Raw genomic sequence first — 18,317 nt, 5'->3', positions numbered from 1 at the left:
CCACTGTACAGGGCGAGCAGATCTCCCGGGGCGGAAACAGGGAGGGGAGTCCCTTGATCTTTCCCCTCTGCTGGGATCTCCCAGACAAGAGCTCCGAGAGCAAGAGCAGGCCAAAGAGATGGGCTCATGCCAGCCCCTGGATCCAACCCCTGCTGAGTTCTTCAGCGCCAGGGTGACACACGGGGGGAAAGCTGACTGCAATCCGCACACGCTTTTATTTACAGTAAAAGAAGGCCTCAAAGCACCCTGCGGCTCACAGACTCCAGCACCTGGGAGTGTCCCCCAGAGCCCCAGCAGAGACTGTTGGGAGTTTAACTGGCTACGGCAGCTGCACCCCAGTCCTCTCCTCCAGGCAGCATGGCCCAGGGACTCCAAGCGCAGGAGCCACGCATCTCACGGCACGTTGTAGAGCATCTCTCCAGTCCCGTGGGACTCAGGGATCCTGAGCCAGCGGGCAACAGAGGTGCTCCCGCAGCCAGCCCACTGAGTGCTGTCATCTAACCCTGGTGGCACCCTGGGGTATCGTCGCCATCGGCACAGCAGGCCACCGTCTCCCAGAGCTGGAGGGGTGCCGGGCCTGCGGGGAAGCACCTCAGAGGCGGAGCTGGAGCAGGTAACGGATCTGGCACTGGCTCTCCCGGTAGATCAGGTACTCGCTCTGGCTGAAGTAGGAATTCCGGTACTTGGCCACTGGGATGGGCTTCCCCTGTGGCACCAGCACCTTCCTGCCCTCCATCTTCAGCTCCCGGTCACAAGCAGGGTCTGGGGAGGGTGGGACGAGGAAGGGGTTAGCGCACGGGACTGGGCCTGGAACTGCCAGCAACAGGCTCTGCAAGACCGCCACTTATCCCATTGCCAAACCCCCACTCTCCACCGTCCCCCCATCTCCAGCTCCAAATCCCCCCTATTTCTGTTGTGCCCCCCCACTGCCAGCACCTTCAGCCTCCTCCCATTCTGAATCCCCACAGGCGGGGAGCAGCCCCCAGCGGGGAGGTCAGATAGGGGAGCACACTCACCTGGCTCAGTCTTGCCGCAGGCGATCACGCTGTCGTACCCCGGGGGGGCCTCGCACAACAATGGGTCGTCCTGGGTGATCCGATGCTCCTTGCCTAGGGCCACCTCGTTGAGGAACATGATCCCGATCCGCTGGGAGGTGCAGCTCACTGGAGCGGAGAGACCGGCCTGTGCTGCTGAGGCTGGCTGCAAGGCCCACTCCCATACCCAGCCTGGCTGCCAACCTGGCACAGCCTGCCCTGTAGCGTTTCCCAGCGCTGGCAACAGTGCATTGAATTCCTGGACTAGGGGGTGCAGGCCAGTGGCAGGAGTGACGGAAGCTCCCTATAAGTTGGGGGCGCCACCAGCACCCAGACCGGATCCCCACCCCTACACTGCTCCTTCTCCCTGAGGCCCCACCCCCTGCTCACTCCTCTCCCCCCTCCCCCACCCCCCCCATTATTCGCTGTTACGGCCGGTAAAGAGTGATGGGGCCCTGTCCCCCTCAGTTCCAGCACCCCTGGCCAGTGACTCAGAACACTCTCTCCTGAGGGGCTGAGGACTGGCACTGATGGGTCCCAAAGCGACTCCTGTCCCCCATCCTCCCCAAGAGCAGGACTGCGAGGCGGGAGGGGACAAAGCAGGGAATGCTGGAGGAGGAGGGGGCCATGGATACATCTAGGCGTGGTGTGCTCCCAGCTGCCATTGCCCTGGCTGGTTCTGCCCCTTTGTCCCGCCCTGAGCTGTGGGAGGGGCAGCACTCCTTGTACTTCCAATCACTCCTCTGCTGTGGCCTATTAAAGCTGCCTGGAAAGCTGGGGAGCCCTGCTCCCCCAAGCCAGGAGCTCTCCTTTGCCCTGAGAGGAGGGGGAAGCTGCTCTCCTCACTTCACTCTCCCTTAGTCTAACCTCTGGCTCGCACCCTCGTCTGTGGCATCCCACCACCCTGGCATGTCATACTCAGCCCTGCTGCAGCTGGCTCTGACAGCTGGGCCACACCATCCAGGAGGGTGCAGGCCTGGGGCAGGAGAGGGAAAGGGGGCCCTGAGAATGTAATGCCAGGGCTTTCCACTGTCCCCAGACAGATACTCGCCCTGCAGAGGCTGCCAGTGTCTCCCCTTGCCTGGAGGGGATCAGAGAGGGGTGGGGGAGGAAGCGTGGATGGCTGGGAGAGCACCCAGGCCAGGCAGCCGCGGGCCTTACCGTATCCCATCGACTTGCCATTCTCGGAGGCGAAGTAAAGCCCCTTGCCCACACGCCCGCCGGAGTGCGGCATGATGCGCAGGCCGCTCTTCAGGATGGCGGCAACAACAGCCACGTTGGTGCCGTGCCATAGCAGGCGCCGGTTCTCCAAGTGGTCGTGAGCCTTCATGCGCTCGCCCTGCAGAGCCGGACAGGTGCAGTCCTCAGCTCCAGACAGAGAGGGGGCTCAATGTCTGCAAATGCTTCGCACCGCCAGGAGACACCGCCCATGACCTCCCTGATGCAGAAGGAATCTCAGCGCTGGGGGAAGGGGCTGGATCTACAGCCCTGCAGCCCACAGGACAAATGTGGGGACCAGCGAAAGCAGTATCCACTTCCCCCACTGCTGTCCTGGGGACGGCAGCTGAGGGGCCGGAGGGTAGCTGAAGCTCTGAGACCCTGTAGCCTTCGGCCTCTGCCCAGGCTGCCAGAGGCCCCGTCTACAGTCAAACCTTCACCCGTTGCCAACATCAGTTCTGAGCCGCTGCCATCAGCCTCCCTCCGCTGCACCCATGAGTGCCGGCCGACGAGACCTGCCCCGAGCACAGTTAAATGGTCCACGCTGAACCCAGGCAGAGCAGCTGGAAGCTGCTGGGGCTGAGCCTGCGCTGCAATGGCTGCACGGCCAGGGCGCCGCTGGCTCTTGGGGCCTGACACCAAGCCTGGCGCCGCACCCAGCAGCTGTTTGCGCCCAGTGGGAGCTGCTGCGTGCCGAACTCTCCCCCACCTGGCCAACAAGTGAGCGCCCATGGACACATGCGCCCGCGAGCGGCAGGGCACTAGTTCTCTCACCTCTCCCTCCCTCTTCACCTTCCAGATGTTCAGGATCTTGACCTTCCGGTGGCTCGACCCGGTCTTCTCTACGTAGGTCTGGATCACCTGGGGGGAGACCAGAGTGATCGGGGGGCACCTGGGGCGAGAGCAGGCAAGAGCAGTCCTCTGCTTGCCCTCTCAGTGCTGGCACCCGTCCCTCCTGCCCTGGCTATCACAGAGGTCCACACGCGGGGCCCCAGGGTTGGGGCCTGCCCCACAGGAGCAGGTTTCTCTGCTTGGTGCTGGAGAAGCCTCTGGCATGATGACAACTGAACACGTTCGCTCCCTCCGCACCCAGAACTGCCCCCCTTCCCAACACCTCCAGCTCGGACCCACAAGATCACCAGGCCTGGGCTCCCCCACAGCCCTGTCAGCTCCACTAGTGGAACCCCTCAAGGCTCTGGAGGGACTTACCCCTGGGGAGAGGCCAATTCACCTACCCCAGGCTCCTCCCCGGTTTGGAGAGCCCATGGGGTGCTGAGATATCCTGGGGAGGAGGGCACACACATCCCGCCTGGCAGCTGGGCCCCTGGAGGAAGCAGCTTCCTCTCCATCCCAGACAAGTGCTATGCAGGTGGCGGGGTTGGCACTGTACAGACCAAGACAGAAGTGCCGAAGGAAGGACCCAGTGTCCCCAGGCATTCCCTCAGGGACGTGACAGCCCACAACCCCTCTCACACTGGGCTAGTGACCCCCACATCGCTCCCCTGTCCAAGCTGCTGCCTCCACCAGGACACTTGACATGTGCCAGCCCCTCCAGACCTGATAATCCTCCGACGCTGGGTCCACCAGGGTGAGCTCACACTTCAGAAGCTCATAGTCCTTGTCCAGCGGGTGAGGCACTTCCTCCACCTCCACCTTCACCTCCTCTTCCTCCTTCTCCTTCTGCGCCTGCAGGCTCTGGGCCAGTTCAATGTCTGCCAGCACCTACCAAGGCAGCAAGCCGGGCTGATGGGAAGGGTAGGCCACTTTAGCCCCTTAGTAGCCCTGGAGGCTCCTTCCCCCTCCTGTCCAGAGACGGCTTGCCCAAGGGTGGGTGTGACCCCAGCTGAGGTTTGTATGCCCTGCTGCCCTTCACAGCATGGCCTCAGCCTGCCCTCTCCTGCCCGGAGGCTCCCCAAAGGGGTCTGGTTTTACACACCTGGGGAAGGAGAGGCCCTTTCGCCCGCAGCGCCCATGGGAGTTTGGATGCACACTGCCCACACGTTCTTCAGCGGGCCACCCTGCTGGGGCGGTGGTGAGCAGCACCATGTCCCCTAACCCACTGGGCTCCCAGGCGAGCAGCAAACACACCAACAAGGAGATACCGCAGACTCCGGGTGGCTATTTCCCCATGCAGGGCCAGGCCTCTTCCCCCCTCACAGGGCACTCCGACCCCTTTCTAGAACCAAGGAAGCAAATGGCACAGTACCACCCCATGTCACCGCCATGGCAACAGCAGGGGTGAAGGTGGTAGCTTTCCCAAGTGCCGTCCTGGAGCAGAAACTCCTTCCCCCAGGCAGGAGGAGGCGCTGCACTGCTGGCCCCGGGGAAATCCAGCCGGCCTCAGCCCAGGGCGAGGGGGAGGGAGAACATTCCCATCGGGGAGACTGGGCAGGCAGCAGGAAAGCTGTAAGGGAGAGAGGCCTGACCAAGGCACTGCGGGGGGGGTCCCACCCTAGCAACCAGGAGGAGCCAGCATGGTGCAGACCCAGCCCAACTGCCACGGGCAGGGCCCTTACCAGCAGCATGTCCTTCTTGGCCTGGACCATCTCCTGATTGTTTATGGTGCGGGGCCTGGAGCGGCCGAAGCTGTGGGGGATGATGGTGTAGAAGCGGGACGACAGCTCCTCCAGCTGCTTGCCAGGCAGCGGCTGCTCCTGCAGAGCCGTTTCAATGGCCTCCAGGGCCTCGAAGCCCTTGGCGATCTGCTGCTTGCTCAGCTTCCCCAGCGGCATCTTCTTCACATCTGGGGCAGGCAGACAGGCATGGGGAGGGGAGACAAGCAATGGAGGGCTTAGCTGACGGCCGGTAGGGGCACCTGCATCCCCCCTCAGACCTGAGCCTGACCCCTTCCCCTCGGGGGCCCCAGGGCAATCCCACACACAGACCCCTGGGCTCATACAAGTCTCCCCCATCCCCCAGGGCAGGGGGGCAGGGCTCTGTGGTGTGGGTGTGGGTTCTGGAGTGCGGCCAGGGATCAGGAGTTTGGGGTGCGGGGGTGGGGACTCTGAGTTTTGGGGGGGCTCAGGGCTGGGGCGCAGGCTTACCTCAGGCGGCTCCTGGTCAGCAGCCAGTAGGGGTGCTAAGGCAGGCTTCCTGCCTGTCCTGGCACCGCGGACCTCGCTGCACCCCAGATGCGGCCAGCAGTAGGTCCAGCTCCTAGGTGACTCCACGTGGCTCTCGCCTCCAGGCACTGGCCCCCCGCTCCTATTGCGCCGCCCCCCACCGCCTAGGAACTGGATGTGCTGGTGGCTGCTTCCAGGGTGCGGCGCAGTGTCAGAACAGGTAGGGACTAGTCTGCCTTAGCTGGGCAGGACCGCCAACAGGACTTTTAACGGTCCGGTCGGCGGTGCAGACCAGAGCTGCCGTGACCCAGTGCTTTACAGGCCGCGACCCAGTACTGGGTCATGACCCACAGTTTGAAAACCACGGCCTGGCCCCTCTGACCAAGCCCTGGAGACAGCTAACGGAAACACTGAGCAGGAGCCCCGGGCTGCCGCAGGGGTGTGTGCTGCCTCCCCCCTGCCCCAAGGGCCCCGCTCCCCACTGTACCGATATTCATGGTCTGCATGGCCTCTTTGAACATGTCATTGCTGAAGATGAGTGAGACCAGCTCCTGGGTGGCCTTGTCCAGGCTGCAGGGCAGCGTCCTCTGCTTGGTGCGCTTCCCTCCATCCACGCTGTCCACCTGGGGGAGGGGAGAGGAGAGCTCTAGCTCCGACAGGCAGAGGGGCTCTCCCTCCGGAGGACATTCCCACCCACCCCATGGGGCATTCCAATGTTGCTATGCCAGCCACCAGGCCAGCTGCATGGAAAAAGCCCCCCAGAGCCAGCAATGGATCCCCCCTGCCCTGCCCAGCCACCCCGCCCCATGGAAGTTTGTCTCCAGCGGGGAGCTGCCCTGAGGAGGTGAACTGGGGCCGTCACCTGAAGCAGGATGTGACACTTTGCCACCTGTGGGCCAAATCCCGAGGCCCTTGCTCACTCCTCATGGAGGCAAAGCTTCCACCAGCTCCCGTCACGCTCTCGGGCAGCAGCCGGACACATACCCAAGCCAGGAGTTCAGGACATGGCCCCTGCATTGCAACTGCACAGCCAGGAGGGGGACTGCCTTCCCTGCTCCCCCAAGTCTCCAAACGGGGTTGTGCCAGTCCCTCAGCCCCATGGCACATATGTCCCTAGCTGCCTCGGGCAGGTTCCTGTTTTCCTGGCTCCATGTGGGGTCAGCCTGGCTTATCCCGGGGGCCCCCAGTCACACACCTTTACAGTCACCTCCTGCTCCTCCTCGGCCCCGTGCTGCACCTCGATCAGGGTGTACTTGCCAGGGTGGGCCACGAAGTTCTCCCGCTCAGCCCAGCTGTTCTTGGTCTTCTCCCGGAACTTCTTCTCAAAGTCCTTCTTGGCAGCTTCCAGGGAAGGGAAGGGGCTGAGTTTCGACTGCCCCACCTCCCCCTAGGAATGAAAGAAACCCGTGGCAGGGTCAGGGTCAGTGCCCTGTTCCTGTGTTCACTGCTCACCTTCCCCTTCAACTCGGGGCTCCCCTGGATTGGGGCTGCAGTTGGCCTCTACAGTGCAGCCATAGGCACCTTCACACAGGTGCAGCCTGTGGAGACTACAGGCCCCAGCTTGCAATTCTCCATTTAATAAAGGCAACAAGGATGCACTGCATGCTGGGTAGTCTACAGAGGCTGCATGTATCTTCCTGGGACATGAATCCAATTAACTAGCTCTCCAGCTAAGCCCGACTCTGACTCTCCTGCATGCACAGCTTTGCCAAGCCACCCAAAATGCCACACTCATATTCCAATCCCAGGGTAGGGTTCTTCTGGCTAGCCTGGGTAAGTCAGACTAGGGACATTACAGACAGAGGTGGATTTTCCTGCCAAAGTGCAATGCCCTTGGCTAGTTTTTTGCCTGGGGCAATGGATGGGAAGAAGTGTTTACTTAACAGTGGTTTCCCCCTGCTTTGCCGACTCCCCATAGCCCCTGCAAGAACAGCCACAAAGAGGAAAGCAGCAGGCAAGAGAACCATGTTGGGAGCAGGTGGCTCCTATCTGGGCTTGATTCCATGGGATGGTCTAGGAAGGGTGAGGAAGGAACCCAGATGTCCAGGGAGGCGGGATTCTTGAGGCCCATCCTTGCCCAGCTTTGCAAATTCTGCTAGAGTCCTCGTCACGGAGCAAGGTTTGGAAAAGGTGTTTGAAGTACGAGGAAATTCCCAGCTAAAAACCTTTGTTAGGCTAGAGTCAGGGCTAAGCAGATGTTCAACTCACCCTTTTGGAAGGTGCCTTTAAAGATTGCTGCCAGTGCAGTTTAAAAGACAAAACCAAACCAGAACCCTGGAAAACCTGGACATGCAAAGTTAATTTCCTATTTGAAAAATGCTTCAAATGACGCGATGTGTGGAATTGCCCAGCCAGACAACCCTAACTCTGCCCCAGAGCATCAGCCCATTAGGTGATCTTCTTACGATCTTCTTACAGCTCAACCATTTGTCACATTTTCAGAGCAAATGTATGTGTATCCCTCTCTGTGGCCCACCAAGAGGCCATCAGCCACCATCTCTTTTGGGCGGAGACCCACATCTCACTCCCTCCTGACCAGGGACTTTAAAGCTGCGCAGCTTTACACTGGAATATCCCCAGCAAGGCAGACTGCTCAGCAGGCCTGCGCCTGCACTTTGCTCTCTCTCCAAAAACTCTGACCAGTGTACCACACAGCTCCTTCTAAGCAAGCACATATATTCTCAGGGTAAAAATATTACAGATATAACGTATTAAATCAATAGGTGACCCCACACACATGCTAAAAGCTTACCACAGACCACTCCCAACTCCAGCCCAGGCACTGGTAAATTTCTTGAAAACCCACAATTGGCTTTTCCCCATGGTTACAAGTTAATCTATCTAAGATCCAGAACCAGGACAAAGGCTCCGAGTCAGTTTAGGCTCAGGCTACTTATTCTTATCCCTTTTTTTGACTGTTGGTCTCTGGAGAATTCAGTTTGAACCAGTATACGCGAGCGTCCCCAGGAGGTGGTACCTCTCCGGAGGTGTTATGACCTGAGTGATTTGCCCTAACTATCCCATTCTGTTTTCACTTCCTGGAGGGGCTGCGGTAACCTTCTCCCCATGAAGTGCATACTGCTCCGGGCTCACAACAATCCACAAACCTGGCCTACACCTAATATCAGCTGGTCTCCCGAAGTGGGGCAGGAAGTTGCTCTGTCTGTCACACTGTCACTACAGGCTACCAGAGCCTTGTTTTTCTGGAAGTTAAAGCTACACCAGCTGCAACCCGCACAGTGTAAAGCAAATTAGGGCAGGGACAGCCCTAGAGCTCCTGGGACCTTGTCAGTGAGGCACTGGGTTGGGCTGTCCCTTGCATGGCTCGGCCTCCTTGGGAGCATCGAGCAGGGATCTGAGTCACCAGGGCTCAGGGTGCTGAGGCTAATAGCCCTGGTGCTAAAACTGGCTTCCGCGGGGACTGTCTCCCCATGACACTGACATCAGCAAGGGGAGTTCCTAGAACTCGAGGAAGTGGGTTGAGACTGACACCAAGTGGCCAGGGAGGGAATCTCACTATGGCAGCCAATGTAAATCACCCGTTTACATGACAGTGTCCATCCCCCAATGTGCTGGGTATTGCATGCAAAGCAAGACAGCCCCTGCAGAGCTCACAGCTTGAGAGGTCCCTTTTGGAGAGGGAGCCAGACACCCACATCAGCCCCTCTCAGGGGGACATGCCTGGTAGCTTCAGCCCCCCTTTCACTGGCCTGTCCGGAGTGGGAAGGGTGTGCTGTGCCCTCCCTGCGTCGCCCCAAGGAGACTTTTGTGGGGTCTATTACCTCCAGTACCAAGGGGATGGGGGCAGGGGGAAAATAAGAGCATGTGAGTCTGTGCTTTGGGAAGGGGGTGGGAGCTTGGGACCCCTGTGTGCAGCAAGTGGGGGATGGGAGGGGGGGCGAACAACAAGAGGAAAGGGTGAGTCATGATTTATGACTCCGCACTGCTCAGTATAGGCTTCCCAAGGAGCAGCATTCGGACCAGAGCTTCCAGGAAGCACAGAGCATGTGCCATTCGTGCCCTGCGGGGGGACAAAACCCAGACACTAACTGCGCTTCCACTTAGCTCAGGGGGATGTGGGGGAGCTCGCTGGTCAGCTCCAAGGGGTGCGACCAACAAATGGAGCTTCAGAACCACCTTTCACTTGGATCTGATGGGACCCAAGGCAAACAAACACGGCGAGCAAGCAACCAGGAGAGAGCCAGAGTTTGAAGGGGGGCCATAATGCAAGCACACAAATAAACAAACAAATGCCAGCAAGTAAAGGATGCACGGGAGGCAGGCGCCGTGTCTAACAGCCCTGGATTTAGCTTACTGCCATGTGCCCTAGGATGGGTGGCCCTGGCTGGGCCTTGGCCTCATGGCAGCAGAGGTAGCTCCTGTAACAACGCCCCCTGGTGGCTGGCAGAGAGAGGTACTGGCCCAGCTGTGGCAGTGGCTGGGCAGGGAGCAGGACACTCACCACGCGACCCCAACGGTTCCAGCAGCTGTAGCTGCCATTCTGAGCGATGAGCTGGATGATGTAGAACTTGTTGTTGTTGTTCCCGATGTTGGTCTGGTTCAATATGCAGTCGTAATCCTCGTGGATCTACCCAACAGACCACAGGGGAGCAGTGAACTCGAGTGGCCCCTCGAGCAGGGATGGCTACACGACTGCTCTGGGACAGCCTGTGCTGGGGTCAGACAGGGAGGGGCTCCCTGGGGCCAGGATCCCCAGGACTGTCCTGTAGAGCAGTGTTAGTAATGGGGTCTGCACAGGGAGGGTCACGGAGGGGCTCCCTGGGGCCGGGATCCCCAAGACTGTCCCGTGGAGCAGTGTTAGTAATGGGCTCTGTGCTGGAGTCAGACAGGGAGGCACTCCCTCGGGCTGGGATCCCTGGGCCTGTCCCATAGAGCAGCATTAGCTGATGGGTTCTGGTGGGGAGAGGCTCTTTCAGCTCTGCCTAGCGCTGGAGGCCAGAGCACTTACCAGCTCCCAGGGACCGAATCTTTGCAGCTCCGCCGCATCTTTCCCAGGGCTCATGCAGCGGGCTCTCTGAGCGCCAGCATTTAGCCTCAGGGCCGGGCAGGGCCGGCCTTAGGGGCAGGCAAACGGGGCCCACGCCCAGGACACTGTAGCCAGGGGGGCACCACAAGGGGCTCGCCCTCCCACTAGCTGGCTGTGGCCGGACTCCTCTCTTCACCGTCTCCTCCCTTGCGCTGGGCTGACGGGCTTCTCCCTGACCCCAACCCCCTGGCCCCTCCCTCACTCGCTCCTCAGCGGCTCCAGCTCTGCCCCAACCCCAGGGAGCCCAGAGCAGCATGACTGGGGCTTGTCACTGGCGGCACATGAAGGGGGGGGGGAATGGGAGGGGAGACTTAAAGTGACAGTGGGCTCGCTGTCTCTCAAACTTCCCTAACACACACACACAAAAGCTCTCACACCCACATACACTCTGTCTCTCAGTCCCCCAACACAGATGGCGGGTGGGTGTGTGTGTGGGTGTGTGGGTGTGTGTGGGTGTCCGTACATTTGAGCCCAGCCTGGTGATCTGACAACACAGTCTCACACTCCCCAACACACAGTCTCTCACACAATCCCGACAGACAGTCACACACACACACACAGGCACTCTCTCTCTCACACTCACGCGCACACACACGTATTCTTGTTGTTATTACTGCTTGGTACTTCCTGTCAAAATGCTTGTGGTGAGCCAGGAGTGGCTAGGGCTACAGGAGGGCCCTGGGCTCTGGCAAGATGCAGCCGCCACGTGACAGCGCAAAGCCCATCTTGAGCTGCAGGCCAAGCTCCAGGCACCACAAGCCACCACAGTAGCACAGAAGTAAGGGGCAATACACCAGGGGTTCTCAAACTGGGGGTCGTGAGGTAATTACATGGGGGGGGTCGCGACTTGCCAGCCTCCACCCCAAGCCCTGCTTTGACTCCAGCATTATAATGGTGTTAAATATACAAACAAGTGTTTTTAATTTATAAGGGGGAGTTGCACTCAGAGGCTTGCTATGTGAAAGAGGTCACCAGTACAAAAGTTTGAGAACCACTGCAATACACCATGTACCATGCCACCCTTACTTCTGAGCTTCTGACGACAGTGGCCTAGGAATTTGCTAGTTGTAGCAGTTACTCATTGTGACATTATCTGATTAAAACATGACCATGTAGATCATTGTTGCAACCACTGTTACATTTGCAACAAATCTTGTACCAAATGTGGCATGTAAGATGTCTTTGAAAAGGTTAGGGTTTGCTGAATATGTTTATGCATGCATCATTTTTGTATTTGAAGTTACGAGTATTGGCTCTATACCTGTATTTCATATGTTTGCTCCTGGGGTAACGACCACAAGGTAGTTAGTCAACACAGCTTGAAGGGACTAGTCAAAGTAACAGGTTTCAGAGTGGTAGCAGTGTTAGTCTGTATGAGCAAAAAGAATGAGGAGTCCTTGTGGCACCTTAGAGACTAACAAATTTATTTGGGCATAAGCTTTCGTGGGCTAGAACCCACTTCATCAGATGCATGGAGTGGAAAATACAGTACAGAGGTATAAACACACAGAATATGAAAAGATGGGAGTTGTTTTACCAAGTGGGGGATCAGTTGGTAAAACAACTCCCATCTTTTCATATTCTGTGTGTTTATACCTCTGTACTGTATTTTCCACTCCATGCATCTGATGAAGTGGGTTCTAGCCCACGAAAGCTTATGCCCAAATAAATTTGTTAGTCTCTAAGGTGCCACAAGGACTCCTCGTTCTTTTAGTCAAAGTAAGTGGCTCATCAAGGGACACTTAACTCACAATGGACCATGGGAGATGCCCACCTACATTGAATGGACTTTCATGTGGACATTCCATATGAAGTATAGGTAATGGCCCGGAGGTGATGGGGGCGGGGGGGGGGGGGAACCTATAGGAGCCGGGGGGATGGTGGAAGGGGGAGGCGCCAAAATACAAGTTATCCCAGGGCGCCATTTTCACTAAGGCCGGCCCTGGGGCCAGGTGACGTGCGAAGGCGTCTCCTCCTCCCCAGGGGACCCTGCTGCCTGAGCCTCACTCATACCTGGGCATCACTGCCATTGCTCAGCTGGCAAGCAGAGTCGATCTTGGCTTTGAGCTTCTCCTTGGGAGCGGTCTTCAGCGCCTCCATGGTGGAGCGGATGCTGTCCTCCTCCGGCTCCTGCTTCATCTTTTTGTCCTGGGCTGGGGCCTGGGCCTTGGCAGGCGACTTGCGTTTGGGGGCCATTGCTCCCCTGCAGCGATGGCCACCCTGCTGCAATAAGAATTAGGGCCTCCATTAGAGTCACTTATGTCCTGCAGAGGCAGGATGGAGGGTGAGGAGGCCGTTCTCTGTCGCAGGCCAGCAGCCTGCTCAGTTCCCAGCATTATCCCAAAGCCACACTAGCAGTGGGTGAACACCAAGAGCTCTTCAGGATTGGGTAAAGGGAGGATGGCTAGTCTTGTGCTTATGGCACCTAGAGACCTGGGTTCTGCTCCCAGCCCTGCCACTGACTTGGTGCGTGAGCTGGTGCAAGTCACTTTATGCTCCTCCGTGCCTCAGTTTCCCCACCCATAAAATGGGGATAATAATCATTCCCCAGCTCGAAGAGGGGATGTGTGAGGCTTCATCTCACTAGCGTGTGTTGAGTGCATAGAGATCCCTAGATGAAAGATACTTCACAATAGTCTATAAAAGCTGCCATTGAAATGTCCCAAGCCCAGGTGCCCTCCCGTTTCTAGTGCTAGCCCAGCTGGACTACACCGAGGCTTTCCCCAGCCCTTCCACTGGAGCCCTCACAAGACAACTTCCCATATCTGCTTAGCAAGACCTGCCTCCTTTCCCCACCCTAGCCCACTAGCCCCATGCACACCAAGAGAATGCAAGCACACCCCCCACCACTGCTACTGTTCATTTTGGAGCACTTGGAAGTGTGCTGAGCATACAAGGAACAAGCTAAGCCCCAGCCCCTGTCCCAAAGAACTTACAGTCCAAGGCCCAGGGGCCGGGACAGACGGGATGCGACTAGCAAGGACCACACAGTGCTAAAGGATGAGGATTATGAGTGGCAGAGGCAACCAAAGAGGAAGAGGGGGAAACCACTGACCCCCAAAGGATGTTTAGTTACAGTTTAGGCTGTCCTTGGTCCATGCAGAGCAGTATGTCTCTCCCAGAAAAACAATAACAGGAGGTGCCACAAGGACTCCTTTTCTTTTTGCGAACAACAGGAGACTAGCTCAACGAATGAAATACCCGTCTAGTGCCCGGCGTTGGGCAACGGCTCCGTCCAGCTGAAACAACTTGTAATCTGACAGTGGCTGCGGCCCAGGGGGCGAGCTGCCAATGGGGAGTTTAGCCTGCTGCACTCTGTGGCAGGCTGGTGAATATGTGTTTCCAGCACTCTCCTGCAGAGCCTAAGTCCTGGACTGCATTCCAGGCATTGCTGTTCCTCTCCCACACCCCACCCATGGGGGCCATCCAACCAGAGTGAGAGGAGGGGCAGCCAAAGCCCGACTGTAACCAGGTCCCTGATTCGGCTGTATCTGTAGCATGGGTGGGTCCTTACTCCTTGAGGGAGTGGTGGTGATCAGATGCTCTGATTCCCTCTGCTTAAGGGAAGGCCCTATCTGCACTGGAGTGGGAACCAAGTTTGAAACCCTCTAACTTCTCTGTTTAAACACAGACCTGGCAAAGACAGTTTCTAGCACTGCTCACCAGGCCATTGTGGGCAAATGGTCTGGCGTTCTGAACAATCAAACCAGGATGTCTCTCAAGCCCAGCGCTGCCATAGCTTAGCACAGCCAAGGAGGAACGAGTTTTGCTGGATCCTTATTTAAATGCCCCCTTACATTTGAGCCCAGCCTGGTGATCTGACAGCACACGCGCACACCCCAACTGAACCACACCCAGTCAAACCCAGACAGCCTCAGCCCAGCTGACATCAATGGGGATTTCAACCTCAACCCCCTGAGTTAAACCTCCAGACTTCACTCAGCATCCAGCTGCAATGCAGCAAAAAGCAGCGTGATGGGATTATGTAGCGACACAAAGCACATTGTGTTAGGATGTACTGACACAACAAGTGTGTCCTACACAACAAGCAGCTGAAAGAGACAGCCCCTTAGCTGGCTGGAAGCACGCCCCCTTTGGGTGATCATGACATGCAGGTTTCTTAGGTGACTGGTTGCTGACTGAGGAAGTTTTAAGGGGTGGGAGAAGTGGTGTCACAGATGTGTCAGTTTTCTGCAGTATCCTTGGGAGATCTCACTGAACTAAGTTTGAGTCTCTTTGGGGCTCATTGTATTAATAATACATTAACCGTTCATTTGAGGGCCCGGATTGTACATAACTCCTCGAGAGAGGGAGATCAGAGACCTGGGGGTTCACAGAACTATAGCGAACAATGGGCCAGATAAGAATGGACTATGGGAACAAAATGTGTTAAGTGGTTTTCATGGGAAAAAGCTATGGGGAGGTGAAAGCAAATTCTCCACATCCAGCTATGCAAAAACCTGGCGGCCTTTTGAGACCACACCCTGAGGTGTGAGCTGTTGCATGCTGATTACTTATTGAGGCCAAGATTACAGGCTCAAGCTGTATAAAGAAAGAGCCAGGACTATTCCCGGTGGTTCTGAATCTGAGCTGGTTATTAACTCATAGCCACACTGAAAAGCCAGCTGTGGGGTTTGAAGGACTGACATGTCCCAGGGCCAGAGGCTGGAATTGGGGTGACCTGTGGCAAGCGTTTTAGCATATGTGTAGGTTCTTTTAATGTTATTAATATGTTTATCTATAATGCTTTCACCTTACAAATAAATGTGCTTGCTTAGAAAGAGCTGGGTGGTAACTGATAACTGCAGGCCATTATGCTGTTCACGATCGCTGGAGAGAAAGCGAAGTGCCGACACTAGTCGGTTTAGGCAGCCTGGCTTGCACAGTGTAGTTCTTAGACAGCAGGCAGGTCTAGCCTACTCTAGAAGACTCTATGGACCACTGGAGAACTGGAATTATAACATCACAGACACCAAAGAAGTGAAATCTAATTAACTGGGAAGGGAAAGCATTTTTATTCACACTATTTAAAACGCTGGTATTTTATTTTAACTCTACTGAATTCAAACACCCACTACGTACTTTGGAGAAAAGCTCTCTTGGTTAAAGATTGCCCTTTTAGTCCACACAAGCAGCCACCAAGGAGTCCTCCAGGAAAGCCAGAGAAGACTAGGCTTGCCATGCTTAATATTTCTCAGGCAAGAAACTACCAAACCTTTCAACCTGCGAAGCCTCTAGTAAGCAGAGAGCAGGGGGGCGGGGGCGATGGTACAAATCTGTATGTGGCAGGTCATCTTTAAAATGTAAAGTGAAGGGGTTTATGGGTAGATTATCTTTTTTGCCCCCCTATTCTGGGAAAGAGGCAGAAAAAGCAGCTCAAACACAACCTCTCCCTTGGGACCAAGAGAGAAATTTAACCCACCCAGCCAAATGGCAAGCACCGGTTGCACTTCTCCAAGTAAGCTTCGTTTGCATACCCTGGCACAAAGGAACACAATGCCAGCAGCAGACCCCAAACCAAAGGGGAACCTGGGTTGGAAGAATCACCCAATTTATTCCAGGTGTCCAAGTAATATAAGCCAAGAGCAAGATTCAGAAAACAAGGACCAAACAGGAAGGAAATACGGCAGGGCAGAAGAATTCCAGGCAGAGATTGCACAGCTCAGACTCTAGTGATAAAATCCCCACTAATGGGCAATGAAGACTTGAACCTACATACTCCGTGAATACGAGATTCACGGGACTCCAGATGCATGTGGCTGTATTGTATAGCCCTAGTCCTACGCAGCTGTGTATGGGTACAGCGATACCCATAGAGCAGAATGCCCCAGAGTCTCGCCAGGCTCAGTGCATGACCAATCCCTTTGAGGGGCATTATCTCCGTAAGCGTGGTGTCTGAGTAGGCAGGAAGCAGCCCTGCAGGGCCAAAGAGCAAACAAGCCACAAAAACAAGGGAGGGGTGGAGAACGGGGCCTTTCCAGACATTTCTGTGCACAGCAAAGCAATGGGAGCTTTGGCGAGGCGGAGACGGAGCAGGGAGAGCGCTCGCATTACCCTGGGGTTTGCTGGTCCCGAGCTAGAATTTCTTTGAGGAGAAGGAGAAGGAATCTGGCAGGCAGGGAAGGTCCAGCACCACAGTTCCATTCCCAAAATTAATCATGCTACAGATCAATCCCAGCAGCCACGGCCTGAAGGCAGCAAATTGCGTGCCCTGCCCTTGAGGACTATCAGGGCTTTAACAGCAAGGGACAGAGGCACAGGGCAGCTGCAGGCTCCACTCAGCTGTTCTCCACCTGCCCTCTAGCCTGCTAGGGAAGCAGAGGTGCACTCACCCACCTGGAGTTCCTTTGCAGACTGGGGGTGCTGGAGCTGCTCCTCCTGGCCAGCCTCAGTAGAGGAATACAAAGGGGACAAGTTTAGACAAGCCGGAGCTGGCACAGCCGCCTGCTCTTTCCACTCTCCCTACCATTCTCCTCCTCCCAGTGACCTCAGCCTGCAAAGCAACTCCCCTTGTGGGAGAGGAGCCAGCTCAGCCCAGAAAAAGGAGTCACCTGGCACGGGCTCTGCACTGCGTGGGCTCAGGGGAACCGAAAGGGAGTTGCTAGGGGAGAGAGACTACAGTGAGAGACTGCCAACCCTTCTAGAAAGGACGATGTGGGGGTAGCTCTCAGCCAGGCCAGCACATTCCAGCCTGGATGCTCTCAGACTTGTTGCTGTTGGAACAATATGGTCAGGACAAGCCCCTCTTTCCCTGCAGAAATTCTGAGCTGGGTGCAGCTAGCAGGGGTGAGAACCACTGAGCTAAACAGCAGCGTGGGGGGGGAGGGGGGTAAGGGCTGGTGGCTAGTGCACATGATCAGTCCAGGGAGTAAATCCTCCATCAGTGGAGCTGTGGAAATTTACACCAGCTGAAGATTTGCCCCCAGGGTTTATTTCCTAGCTGCCCCTAATTTATTTTTAAAGTGACTCTGGGCAAGTTAACACCAGCTGTGCCTCCCTGCCAAACCAGGATACCAGCACCCACCAGCTCCGCACAGCGCAGTGAGCCGCGGGGTTGAAGGGCACCACAGAAAGGCACCCTGAATTCCGCCGCCTGGCATCTCAGTCCCCCAGTGAGGTGGGAACTTCATGGCCCAACTGGGACCAGTTTAGATGCTCCTGTGCCCAAGTCTGAACTCCGCTAGAATCCAGTGGTCTTTGGGACAGATCCTGCAAGGTGCTGAGCACCCCACACCACTCAACCCAACAGGAGCCACAACTGTTCAGCACCCCCTGAGGCAGGCCCTTTCTGCTCACCTCTCCGCTCTGCCCCACGGGTCTGCCAAACCCCCAAAGCAAGAGTCCAGCTCTAAACATCACCTCCCAAAGCCACCGCCCTGCACAGGGACCCCGGCCCCAACGCTGCCACCTGCCGCTGAGCCTGAAACAAGGGCCCCCCTGCAGACTGCTCCCAGGCAGCGACCCGCTTCACAAGGTCACAGATCACCACCCCCAGGGCCCAGCCCCAAGCCCTCGCCCCCTCCCAAGCCAGCCCGGAGGTCCCCCCAAACCAGCCCAAAGCCCTCACCTCCCTAACCAGCCCCAAGCCCCCAACCAGCCCCAGGGTCCAGCCCCCCGCCCCAACCAGTCCCGGAGCCGCCGCCCCGAGCCCTCCACAAAACTAGCCCCAAGGCCCCGGCCACCCCACAGGCGGATGCATCACCCCCTAGTGGCGCACTCACCCCACACAGCCACTGCCTTCGCGGAGCGCACTGCGCATGCGCACAAAGAAATCTACTGGGGAACGGGTCCCGTTCACAGGCAACTCAGCTCACCAACAAAGACAGGGGGCGGGGCCAAGAGGCAGATTTGTCCAATAGGAGAGGGAGGCGGGGCATAATGCGGGAGGGAAGGGGCGTAGCCCTAGAAGAAACGTAAGTGCGGAGGGACGGACCTGGGAGTAATTCCAACCAATGG

General features: G+C 57.1%; 1 protein-coding gene across 7 annotated transcripts; it reads right to left on the bottom strand.

Moving 5' to 3' along the window:
* Positions 1 to 196: 196 nt before the first annotated feature.
* On the bottom strand, positions 197 to 18,127 carry PARP3 (poly(ADP-ribose) polymerase family member 3). Of its 7 annotated transcripts, none has more exons than XM_077822724.1 (12): positions 18,083 to 18,127; positions 16,698 to 16,739; positions 12,375 to 12,584; positions 9,777 to 9,902; positions 6,510 to 6,701; positions 5,802 to 5,937; positions 4,769 to 4,995; positions 3,810 to 3,974; positions 3,027 to 3,113; positions 2,196 to 2,373; positions 1,017 to 1,163; positions 197 to 762 (listed from the first exon to the last, which is right to left on the bottom strand). In XM_077822724.1, exons 3-12 carry the CDS (start codon positions 12,555 to 12,557, stop codon positions 593 to 595), a joined length of 1,611 nt encoding a protein of 536 aa, XP_077678850.1. In that variant the 5' UTR covers positions 12,558 to 12,584; positions 16,698 to 16,739; positions 18,083 to 18,127; the 3' UTR covers positions 197 to 592. The 7 variants fall into 7 exon arrangements, with proteins under 7 accessions (XP_077678850.1, XP_077678849.1, XP_077678853.1 ...); XM_077822723.1 differs by having other exon boundaries at positions 16,694 to 16,748; positions 18,083 to 18,120; XM_077822727.1 differs by lacking the exon at positions 16,698 to 16,739 and having other exon boundaries at positions 18,083 to 18,099.
* Between the last annotated feature and the right edge of the window lie 190 nt (positions 18,128 to 18,317).

This window comes from Eretmochelys imbricata, chromosome 7 (assembly GCF_965152235.1).
Source record: "Eretmochelys imbricata isolate rEreImb1 chromosome 7, rEreImb1.hap1, whole genome shotgun sequence".
Lineage (NCBI taxonomy): Eukaryota > Metazoa > Chordata > Testudines > Cheloniidae > Eretmochelys > Eretmochelys imbricata.
The sequence above is the reverse complement of the archived record's forward strand: the minus strand, read 5'-3'. Positions and strand labels throughout refer to the sequence as shown.

Coding starts and splice junctions, on each gene's coding strand:
- PARP3 (XM_077822723.1), bottom strand. CDS start 18,120: ATGCGCAGTGCGCTCCGCGAAGGCAGTGGCTGTGTGGG. Junction 6,702..9,776: donor GGAACCGTTGGGGTCGCGTG/GTGAGTGTCCTG, acceptor TTTCATTCCTAG/GGGGAGGTGGGGCAGTCGAA. Junction 2,374..3,026: donor AGGTGAAGAGGGAGGGAGAG/GTGAGAGAACTA, acceptor CCGGCTCTGCAG/GGCGAGCGCATGAAGGCTCA.